Source organism: Corvus cornix, chromosome 1, assembly GCF_000738735.6.
Source record: "Corvus cornix cornix isolate S_Up_H32 chromosome 1, ASM73873v5, whole genome shotgun sequence".
NCBI lineage: Eukaryota > Metazoa > Chordata > Aves > Passeriformes > Corvidae > Corvus > Corvus cornix.
Genome location: NC_046332.1, coordinates 34,674,917 through 34,686,926, shown reverse-complemented (window position 1 = coordinate 34,686,926; position 12,010 = coordinate 34,674,917). Strand labels below are relative to the sequence as shown.

Here is a 12,010-nt window from a genome sequence, read left to right as displayed (position 1 = left end):
TCTGCTTCTTAGCCTTGTGATTCCCAGGCTGGCAAACATTTTCTTTGTCACTATTTTCCATTAGGCCATTTTTTTGGTAATTTTCCCCTTCTAACCAAGCTGCCTTTCTGGCTGAATGACTGCTACAGCCAAGGGACCTTCAAGTCTCACACTGCTGTGTTGCCGTCCCATGCCCTGGGACTGTGCTGTGCCCTCAGCTTCAGTCTGAACACAGTATTCTGTTGTTACTCCCAGATGTAGAATTTTAAATCCTTTCACTGGTTGCTGTTTAATGGCTGCAGTATTCTTTGTTTCAGGAAGCTGAGACAATGGCCGAGTCTTGCAAAGACAAAAAGAAAATAAAGAAGCAGCCTGCCTGCAGCCCAGGAGGAGGGTTTGTGAGACCACACTGAGGAACAAGTCTCAAAGGAGGGGCAGCAGATTGTGGAGGTATAAAAGCAATATTCCAGATAATGCAAAGTGTTTGCACAGCCCAGCTCCACAGATGAGGTGTGGGTCTCTGCCTTTCACTGAACTACGTTTTAGTTCTCTAGTTCTCTGGCCTAACATCAGGAATGTCACAGGCCCTCATGGCTCTGGGAAAAGTATCTCCATCCATTGGTCTATTTCGTACTACTACCCTAGGATGGCAAAAGTGCACCTTACCTCCTAGAATATTCAGTGTGGAAGATGAATAGTGGATGGGAGAATTACTTCTCAGCTGCACACAGGTGCCAGGCCCCTTGATTTTTATCTTTAGTCATTCCTAAAGGAGGCAGGAAGCAACTCCTTTGGGAGGTGCCAGATGACTTGCAGCAGTTGGGTCTCTAACTCAGGGCTGAAGGGTTTACTAAGTTATGGGGCAGCTTGTGATTAGAAACTGGAACCCTGACCTCTCCTCCGCACCTAAAAATAATTTAATGACTACACATATAAAAGTTTTTCTGTCAGCTGTGTGCTATTGTGAAATTATTTTCCCTCTGGAACCCTCATTTTGAGACTTAATTATTTTAGTGCGTAAGTCCTGAACTGTCCTCTCCTTAGTACCATAGAAAACTTAATCTCTGAGAATTTCAAAGGTCCTGAAAAATAAAAATCCATGGTTTTGTGTGCACAGTGAAGGAGAGGCACGCTGACTAACAGCATAAGCCTTGTACCGAGAGCCCAGTTCAGGGTGTGTGAAATGATGGTAGTGAGAAGCTGCAGCAGATGAGCTATTTCCTGCATCACCATTGGTGCTAAACTTTCATGTAGAAACTCTCAGATAGCCAGACAGCAAATATAAGAAATTATTTTATGTTTTTGAATGAAGATGATAAATAATTTAATGCCGTGAATATAAGAATTGGCAGAATACCAGCAAGTTCAACTGTAAACAGAATAAAACAGCAATAAAAAAATTGCCACTAGTCAGTACTACGTAGTCCTTAGCCCATAAAAGGCCTATTCTTACTTCAAAGTTAATCCAGAAAGACTTTTTAAGAATTATCATTTTACTAAAAGAATCAAACCAAGCATACACATTTGCACTCAACAAGACAGAACTGCTTCAGTTTTGGAAGGCATCCACCCTTCAGCTGTGTTGCAACTCTGCAACAAGAGTTGTCAAGTCCTTGCAGAAGGCAGAGTGGTCAGGAAGGTCAGTGTGTCCCACAGGATTACAGAACAGTCTGGAGGAGTGGAGAGGATGAGCATGATCACCACCACCACCACCCTGGCACCACTGAGATGCTGAGTATTTCCATGTTAAAAGCCAGGTACGGTGCCCAGAAAATATGAGCTGGTTTCTTGGAAATACTTTGTGCTACTTGAGGGGGGGAAGTTAAGAGCACTCATCGGCCCCAGGGCTGTACACAGTTGCTGAGAGTGGAGGCATTTTCCTTTGAAAAGGTGAAGACAGAGAAGTTTTCCCATTCTTTTGACCTCTGCGCTTACAGAAATTGCAGGAGATACTAAATAAAATAAATCCATGGAGACAGGGTAGTTGTACATGAGATTTTAAATTAATGTAAACCAGTTTTCAAGGAAATAAAAAAAAAGGGTTCTTTAGTAAAGGCCTTGGAGTGTGTTTTTATGTATGTAGATAAAAAAACCCAAAGGGCCAAGCTTCAGTTCATCAAAGAAGTGAGGAACAGATTAAAGGCAAAATCCAGAACCTATGTTTAAGACTAATTTACTTGGATCAGATTAGATATGTTGAAGTCTGGTATTAGCATCCCCTAGTTTGGGAACTGTATTCCCATTTCAAGGGCATATAAAATGTTTAATATTTCCATCTTGAAAAGAGATGACAGTGAGAATTTTCCAAAAAGAAAACAAATTTAATTCTAAAAAATATTAGGAAACTTTCTGGTATAGCATAAGAAATACTTTGAAATAAATACAGTATTGAATAGGAGGCAATGAAATATTACTATCTGGCTACTTTCCCCCCAAATATTTTGATCTTTAGTGTTACATATTCAGAAAACATTTTTATTATACAGGAAGAATACCAAAACAAAAAGGTACCAAGGTTATCTACAGCACAAACATGGTCATCAAAGTGGTGTTGCCTGGGTGGTCTTTTCTGTCTGTATTTAGTGCAGTCATTCCATGTAGATCTATTTCCAGAACCTGTAAAATCCAAGTGCTATCGCTAGGCAAGTGAACACTGAAGCTGTTAAAAAAAACAACAAAGAAAGGAGGGAATTAGCTGAATGCTGTTGTACTGCTTTATCCATAGAGGAAGTTACCTACAAACAGATGGAAGAACAGTAACAATTCTAGGGCAGAACTTCCTAAACCTCACAGATTGCTGCAGGTGCGACAGAACAATTCCAGAATCCAACGGCTGGTCCTGGATGCTGCACCCTGCACAGCAGCACAGCTGCAGCACTGAGATGGGAGGCCCAATGCAGCAGCCTGAGGAGCCAGGTTTTCAGGGACACATCCCAACAGCTACACTGGATACCTGAGAGCACCACAGGCTATGGGGGCTTTTACTACTGTCACCCAGCTACTGGAAACTGCATTACAGGAGAGCTGGCTGCACCAGGGCTCACGTTAGACACTGCGGATTTCCCACAGAATGAAAATGACAATGAATTTTACAATGAACTGTCAAACACAGCAGCATTCCTGAAGCCTGACGAGTTGTGCTTTGAATTTGTTACACTGCTGTTTCAATTAGTGTTAAAGCTAATTACATTTCCCTTTGAACTTATTCTCACTTCCAAATATAAAGCATTACTCTCTTTCTATCCAGCTCCTACACAATAAAAACTTCAGTGGTTATGTATATATTGAGAAGACTAATCCCAAATCAGACTGAAATTTGTTCTGCTTGGCAGGAGAAAGTACAAGTGCTGCCACACTGAAATTGTGTTTGTGGAGACTCAATGGGAAGCAGAACTGGTCACTCAGACCAGTCCTGAATTACCCCTTCAGGGTAATATAAGTGACCTCAGCAAAACCTCTCTAGCAACTCCATCACATCAATGACTGCTGCAGCAAGCAGGAGTACTGTCAAGCTGGATAAGGTATTTAGGCTTTCAATTTTTTTTAAACCATGTCCATATTCATCCTAATCCCAGTTCTGGGCACACTCCTAGTCTTACTGTGGCATGCTCCCACCTCTTCTCCACCCAATACCAGTTGTCTGCTGCTACAGCTGACCTCTTTTAGCATTTACTCCTGAACAGAATTTTATACACCCATGATCCAGTACCAGTACTCACCTCCTTGCCTATCACATACCTGCCAAATAACGAATAGTATCAAGTTTATTCGATTCCATGAGCGTTTTTAAGGAGGCTATTTCAGTGTCAATTTTATTACTGATTTCTGAGATAACGCTGTTGGTATTTGCATCCTGAAATATTGAAAGACAGCATAAATTTCACAATGGTCTCTAGCCCCTTCAACTTTCCAAAGCTGAACAAAAATACCATGCTACTAGAAACAAGAAATAATTTCCAACCTATCACTGCTAAGAGACATTAGAAGACAGAGAATGTTGCTTCACACAGTCTGGGAAGATTACTGAAGGGACGGAGACACAAAACGAGAAAACTCCAATGATCATAGAATCACAGACTGGCTTGGGTTGGAAGGGACCTTAAAGACAATCTAGTTCTAGCCCCACTGCCATGGGGGGGACACCTTCCACTAGACCAGGTTACTCAGAGCTCCTTCCAGTCTGGCCTTGAGCACTGCCAGGAGTCCACAGCTTCTCTGGGCAACCTGTGCCAGTGACTCACCACCCTCATGACACAGACTTTTGTCTCTGATGTGCCAGTGCCTCCTAAAGGAGATATTCTACAGCACACAGAACAGTATTCCTACATTTCTGAGAAACAGTGGTTTGAGGAGTCACAAAGCATATCCCAAAAAGGGAGGATATAGTCAAGATGGACATGGTCCCTTTTCAGCCTCTTAGACTTTGCTGTCCTCTAGCAGCTTTGAGGACTTACTTCCAGTCCTCGAATGGCTTGGCTGTAGGCACCTGAACCATCCCTGTGGTACAGCTCATCAGTTAACACTGGGAAAAGGGCAGCATGATAGCTCACATCCCCCATGTGCCAGCCTGCGACAAGGTACTTGGAAGCAAGGGACAAGGCCCGCATGCCTCCCTGTGCTGACTGGAGTTCAGTGAGAAACAGGCAAGAAACAACTACAACAGCTCCAAGCCTGGCCTTTTACTTTACCATAGCCAAAAACATACTAGCTTTCACCAAAGTTTGGGGTTTACCGAACATGCAATGTGTGACTGTACCCGGCTGTGTTCAGTACTTACTTTTTTATGAAACTCTGTAGTTGCTTCCATCAGTTTCCTCTCCTGATCTGTAAACTGTGGATAGAAGATAAATCACAACTGCAGCAACAGAAACACAACACAGAGCTAATAAGGGCATCTTCACAGACCAACTTACCATATCTGTCACCCTGCTCCTCTCCAGGTTTATGTCTAGCTTGCTGTCAGCTCGGATTTTACCAGTTTCAGTCTTTAAAACAAATGAAGATTTTGAAAATAGTTGTTTATTCTCCGTAATGGGAGTGTGTAGGTACTTGCTGTTTACTTACCATTAGCTGCTGTTTAACTTGATCTAATTCAATTTTCATTTTCTAAGGGCAGAGGAAAAAAAAAAGATTCTTACAAATTCAGGAAACTGTTAACCAAATGAATCAGTCATGTAAGTGTTACCACTGCATCCATGCAATTATTCTTCCCCCATTTTTCCTCCCAATGGGGCAATTTGTTCTTAATTAAATATCCTAATTAATGTGTTTGAATGTACAGGTATATATAATCTGCTGGGAATATTGTTCAAAATAAAGTAATTATTTTGTAACAATGATGATCTTGTTATTCTGATTCTAAAGACAGCAGAGAAATATCAAAATGCCATGAAGTAAAAGCAAAACGTGTCTCAATCACCAAATCAATTAAATTGTTGCAAGGAATGGCTGACTCCTCGCCCTGCACTGTATGGTTAATGGCCAGAAACTAGCAGTTACCCTTAAATAAAATTACAGAAGATGAAAAAAATGTACACATCTTAGAATCCTTTACAGAAGATCTGAGCAGGTCTTAGCATGTGAAATATATTTTTATGTGATCTCTAAAGTTGTAACATACAGACTCTTCAATTCTGATAGAAGTATCCAAAATTACTTTTACATTCATATTTTGTTCCACAAAAATGTACAACAGGTAAAATGGAACAAATACTGCGATTAAACTGCTTAATGAAAATATGTATTAGTACCTCATTCTCTGCTCTCAAGTTTGCAAATTCACTTTTCTCCAGGATGACCATATCTTTTCGAATGGAGTCCAAATGTGCCATTATCTGCTGTAAAGTTATTTCCTTTGAAAAATGAAACATGCCATTGATTAAGGTGCACTCTTTCTGGCAAGTAAAGGAAAAATGTTTAGGTCTGAAATTATGAAATTAGCTACTGCAAAGCACAGAAGTGGGGAGTCTCTCTACCAAGAATGTGACAGAAACAGACAATTTCATACAGCAATTTGTTTGAAAGACTCAAGAGGTCTGTGCTTTTTCTGTTGCTTTAATACACCAACTCTGAATTAAGCCAAAAGTTCAGAGGTATTAATCCAAGTAGCGATGAAATGAAGTAGACTGTAGCTACAGGTCAGTCCTGCAGTCTCTTCCACTTTCAGTGAACATTCAGCAGCCTCAGAAGCATTAACTGTGGGTCTGAATGCAACTCTTAATCAGCACTTCCATTTCTTGCCTACAAACCCATTGAAAGCGAAAGACTTAATGACAGGAGTATCACACTGTCAGCTTCAAAGTCTGATGGACACAAGTAAAGCACTGCTAATAAGCACTGAAAAAAGCCTTCCTGGGGTTTGAACTAACAAGTTCAGAATTCAACCACTATGTATAAACACAGGAAACAAACCAAACCAGAAAATAAAGGAAGAAACTCAGTATTTTAAAATGCTGAAAGCAATACTCCTTCACCCAGCATAAAGAAGTTACCCTACTATTTAGCATGGAAAATGACACACTGCTGTGGGGATTCTCTGATGCACAGTGATGGTTTTGATCATTGCTCCAGAAGGCTGTGCAAGCTGAAATGATGTGCCATCCTTCTTCAATTACTTAAGGTAATTAAGCATTCATTGCTATTTTATTTGAACTGCTGAACCTTTCTTCTAAGAGATTTTTATCTTACTAGAATTTACTTGTAATATAAGTTGTCTACCTTTTTTTTTTTTTTCCCTCTAAATCTCAGAAGACAAGGATTTCTGTCTCTGTGGTTCTTTTTTCTTCATTGAAATGAAAAGCTTTCTCTTTGGAAATCCTACTAGATGCAAAGAAAGTCAGCATCCCGAATAGAATTTGCATGGAATTGTATTAGGCAGAAACACTGTTTTTTATAGTGTAGTCAGTACTGATAATGAGTATTTTAAGATGATATCAGGCGTATTAGCTCCTTAGTGTAAATAACTGAAGTTTTCCCAGGAATTGTAAAAACTTCATTGTGTTCAATGAAGTAGTCAGACTTCAGTGGAAGCTGGTCAGGGCCTATAACTATCTGTTAAAATCCCATGTAAACTTAGGAAAACCTGGCACAGTGAGGTGTTTATAGTACTAGAGAGGGGTGCTCACTTGTGTTTTAAAGATGCCACCACGAGCCTTTATAGCTACATAGCAGAAACGAGTTTTTACCTGCTGGGCCTGTGTAACCATGTCCTTATAGACGGTGTCTAAGCTGACATTGGACAGGGTTATCAACGCCGACACGATGGTCTGTGCTTGCTCCTTCCCAAAGCCTGGGCGACAATTGAAGGATGACGAGTTAAGGTGATGTTCAAAATACGCATGAGGAGCAAGAGATGTGTAGTCACCTGGGGTGCTCAAGTGCCACGCCTAATCACAGTGGCACATGGGAATTCACACACGTGACTGGAAACTGACAGCCAGGAGCCAGTCACTGCGACTTCAACTAGAAAAAACACAGACTTAATGCTGCAAAAATCTGAAGCACAGTACCTTTTAATATACTGAAAGCCTATACATGCAGCTGGCAGAAAGACCAAATTCCTGTCATACAGGATCCAGCTGTTCATGCATTATAAAAATAATTTAGCAAAACTTTACTTCATAGTGAACTTCCACAAATTCTTTTAAAACCAAACTTACCTTGAGCTACAAAGCATGCATTCTGTAGAATAATAAGAAGTAATTCTGCATATATTGAAACTGTCCTGCACAGATAGGAACATATGCAAAACTGATTTTTAAACTGCTGCATCCATTGCCTGCAGAATGAACTCAAACTGGGATTTTTGCTTTCTGATGATAAAAAGTAACACTTTGTCCATAGCTTGGTGTGATTTTGAAGCATTAAAGATGATGTGTGGTGAATAATGGGGAAAAAAAATTGCTCTCATTTTAGCTGTATCTGGTCAAGTGCTGAGAGCTTTTGCCCTAGAAATTTCTTTCCAGCAATCTGATTGATGTATTGTGTTTCAACTACCCCATTTTATGAAGTGAGCTAAATTAACATTGAAAAATGCTTTCAAGGCACATTATTTAGAGAACTGTGCTACTGCTCCCTTTCAGTATACTGGTACCATCCAGGTGCACCACTGGTTTACATGTCTAAAAAAGCTACAGATGCTTTATGACAGCTTCCTTCCACTACAAGGTGTGATAGTATTGCTTCAGTTTCTCTGAATTTTCAGGGTTACTTAAGCTCTTGCCAATTTCTTATTTTGCTCTTCCTCCACAGCAAGAAACGACTGTGTTTTGTGAAAATTTAGAAAATGTGGGAAAATTTATATAAGCAAGAGATTGGAGCCTGAAAACTGCCTAAAACTTGGGAAAAACTAAAATGGCTCTCTCACTTTCTTGGTTTTGCCTATAAAGACCTGTCACTGTGGTACTGAAGTATTTGTAGAAGTTATGGAACAAATTAAACTGAGTAACAACTGGCACCAGACAGACTCCACCCCACAAGTTTTAAAGGAACTCAGAGAAGAAATAGCTGAATCAGTCCCTGGGACAAGTAACGTTTCACAGCTTACTGTGGTTAGCCATGGACTGGAAAATAACAACGCCAGGTTTAAAACACAGTTCTAGAGAGATGTAGGTGTGGGAACCTAGAATGCAGAGAATATATCTCTGCATTCTAGGTTCCCACATGTAGGGAAGTACAGGCTGTCAAGTCTGACAGGCATGAAAAAAATAAACATTGTTAGCAGACTATTGTAAGTCTTTTAACTACCAACACATATTAATATTATGAGACCCAAATAGTGGAAACAATCCTAACCTCCGACTGTACAAAGTTCCTATTGTCACTTGGAATTTTAAAAGATAGTTGCTAGTCTAATGAAGACATCAGCTCAATGCTTAGTAGGGATCAATAAGCCAAACCAAACCCTTTGGAACTACTAGGAAAAGGAACAGGGAACACAACAGACACAACATTACTATTCAAATCCATAGGACATTCAGTTGTCAAGTAATTCCAGCACTGTTCCCTGAAAACGTGAAATGGACTGGAATGTGACAGAAGCAGAAAATACTAACAGAAGGGAATAATGAATAATCAAAAACATGGAAAATCTACTGCTTCAGGAAAAATGCAACAAGCTAGGATTCTTCTGTTTGGAAAACAATGATGGGGCAAAATGACAGAAGTTTGCATAATGGTGAGTGACATGAGAGATTAAATGTTCACTCCTTCTTCCCACAAAAGAGCTGACTGGGCATCAAATTCACCTCACAGATAAACAAAAGATGTGGATGTCTGAAGTTCCATGAGAAAGGATGTTTTGGATAGTAATCAGTTTATAGTGGCTCAGGGACAGAATAAACTTGTGAAAAGATTTCCACTCACACCTGATTTAAAATACCTCCAGGGTGACAGAAACTGGAAACCTGGCAAGTACAAGGGATGTATGACACACATCTGCCCTGTTATAATACTCCTCTGCAGGCTCTGACTCACAGCTGCTGCAGGGGGCAGAACCTTCAGCCAGTCTCACTCACAACAAAAGTGCAGGCATTAAGAATGTATCACAGCACCATGCTGCTGAAAATATTTCTAATTAGGAAAAAACCCCTTCGTTATTATTAGCAGGCTAGTAGAAGGAATTTCCTTAGGAACTTCATTTTTGCTATAAAAGTCTTTAACTGTTACTTACTTTACATTTGTTACCTGTGTTATGTTTCTCAGCTGGAAGACAATACATAAACCTGCCTACCAGTGAGGTCAATCTAATGTAGTAGTTATTTGTATGGCACAGCATCAGATGCCTCTCCTTCACCAGCCTCCTCAAGAGGCTGCCAAAACATTTTAGACCACCAGGGACTGGTACTGTGGGGAAACTGATAGTACTCAAAGTTACACTACTTAATATTAAAAGTTTTCCTTTATTATCTGATATCACTTACCATGGGTTTCCAGCTCCTGCACTAAAGCATGGGTATCAAAAGTCACCTTCCTCTGCTCCAGGGGAGTGATATCAACCCTTCTGACATCATATGACTTCCTAATGAACGTGGCAGCAAAACCTGGAAATAACAAAACATGCCTTAACCTTAACTTGATTAGCTTATTATGCAATATACTAATTTTAATTTCTTTCATCACAGAAAAGCTGCATGGATGTTGCAACAAAAAGCTGGGTTACAGCACACACCAGAAACCATCCATCCCTTTTCCACAGGAAATTTACACCAACTAGGACCCACAGATCTATCTTAAGTACATTCATGTACCTGTGCAACAGACCAGCATCCTGATACAACACAAATAAACTCCCACAGCCAATTGTCTTATAGTATTTGGGAAACATCACTTAAATAATTTTCTTACTTGTAAAATATTGAACGACTTCATGCAATTAAACATGCACTGCTATTTTATTTAAACTGCTGAACCTTAATTCCAACAGCTTTTTATTTTGTCACAGAATCACGGAATGGTTTGGGTTGGAAGGGACCTTAAAGATCATCTTGTTCCAAACCCCCCTGCCATGGGCAGGGACACTTCCCACTAAACCAGGTTGCTCAGAACCTCATCCAAACTGACCCTGAACACTTCCAGGGATGGGGCATCCAAAACTTTTCTGTGCAATCTGTTCCAGTGCCTCACCGTTAGGAATTTCTTCCTTATATCTAATGCAAGCCTCTCACTTTCAGGGCTTGTGTGAACATAAAGCTACAACTTTTTTTTTTTTTTAGAAATATATGCAAGTCTAATTTTCATGCTGAATTAATTTATTGGTTCACCAAGAAAGTAACTAGGCAGTAAAGGGATACGATGTTTGCATCTAATACCTCAGAGATTAGGGATATCTAATCTCTAAATAGGTATTAGTTAACCTCAGGTATTAGTTAAAGATCCACTCTATTTATGACATCCCTTCCCACAAGCAGGTTTCACTGCTTCTCCTACTTTTATTTGAAGCATGTTTCTCTTTACCTTATGTTTGTGTGGCTTTGCATATTACAGATTCTGTTCTGATTAATTCTTTGTTATCTAAGCAGTCCTGTTACTTCTTAATCCATGCTTATTCGAAACTTTATGCACTGCTGGCTCTCTGCCTTAACCAAATTGTTCTGTGTCTTATCCTATACGTTTACTCAAAAGCTTTGTATAATTTAAACAACAGGGAATTTATATTGTGCCACTACTAGATAAATCAAGTTACATGCTACAAGTACTATAAAGCTCTTGCTATAACTAAACTAGCCACAGCACCCAAATTAATGACTGCATTAGAGTGAAGATGCATCAAATACCACACAAATAATGAAAACCAACTCAAAACATCGTTTTCATGAAGCTGTACCAGCTTTTAAACGCACAACTTTTGTCTTCTAAGAATTTTTCCTTGATTTGAAAGCTACACTGCAGAGACACTGTCTCAGGAAAGCTGGTATTACAGTTCTGGTTGTCTCGCCATGCTGCTCTTGTCCCCTCGCTCCACTCCTGCAGTCTCGACTGGATGCTCCTCTCGCAGCCCGGGGCTGAGAAAATCACTCCACAAAACCCTCCCTGAGACACCTTTCGGAGACGCCCTTCTGCAGCCCCACGGTAATTCCCACCGCTCCTCCCGTCCCGAACCGCCCCTGACAGCCCCATACGCCGCTCACCCGGCTGCTCCCGCCCGTGGAACTCACCCCTTGTTACAGCCCCGGGGGAAGGCGCTCAGCGCTCCCTCACACGGCGCCTCAGGGACGGCCCCGGCCGGCCGCTCCCACACACCGAGTCCGACCAGCGCCCTGCGCAGCCCCGGCGCCGCTCACAGACCCCGCCCGGGGTCAACCGACCCCGGCAGCCGCCCACCCCGAGCGGCCGCCTGCCCGCCCGGGCGCGGGAGCTGCCAGCGGGCCTGGGGATCGAGCACGGCGCTGCGGCGCCTCTCACCTCTGCGAGGAGCCGGGGCAGCCGGGCCGGGAGCGGGAGAAGGAGGGGGCCGGCCAAAGCGCGGACGGCTGCGCTGCTCCCGGCGCCCCTCATGGCGCCCCAGCCCAGCGCTTCCGCCCGCTCACTGCCG

The 12,010-nt window shown here is 41.5% G+C and overlaps 2 protein-coding genes across 6 annotated transcripts in view; one reads left to right on the top strand and one right to left on the bottom strand.

Annotated features, from left to right (window-relative positions):
- The window catches only part of ANKRD42 (ankyrin repeat domain 42), a 19,771-nt gene extending 16,053 nt beyond the window's left edge, over window positions 1-3,718 (top strand). For 4 of the 5 annotated variants that reach the window (XM_039562730.1, XM_039562738.1, XM_039562714.1 and 1 more), the window contains one exon: window positions 297-1,388. In XM_039562730.1, the coding sequence (XP_039418664.1) occupies window positions 297-392 (96 nt within the window). In that variant the 3' untranslated portion in view covers window positions 393-1,388. Of the gene's footprint in view, window positions 1-296; window positions 1,389-2,704 lie in introns of those variants that run through there. The other variant, XM_039562720.1, reaches the window with a different exon arrangement.
- Window positions 1,961-12,010, bottom strand: CCDC90B (coiled-coil domain containing 90B). Its single transcript, XM_039562764.1, is given in 10 exon segments — window positions 1,961-2,638; window positions 3,718-3,832; window positions 4,757-4,810; window positions 4,893-4,964; window positions 5,044-5,085; window positions 5,730-5,831; window positions 7,164-7,267; window positions 9,900-10,019; window positions 11,881-11,898; window positions 11,901-12,010. Coding segments are annotated over 10 exon segments (756 nt in total). The 5' UTR covers window positions 11,974-12,010; the 3' UTR covers window positions 1,961-2,582.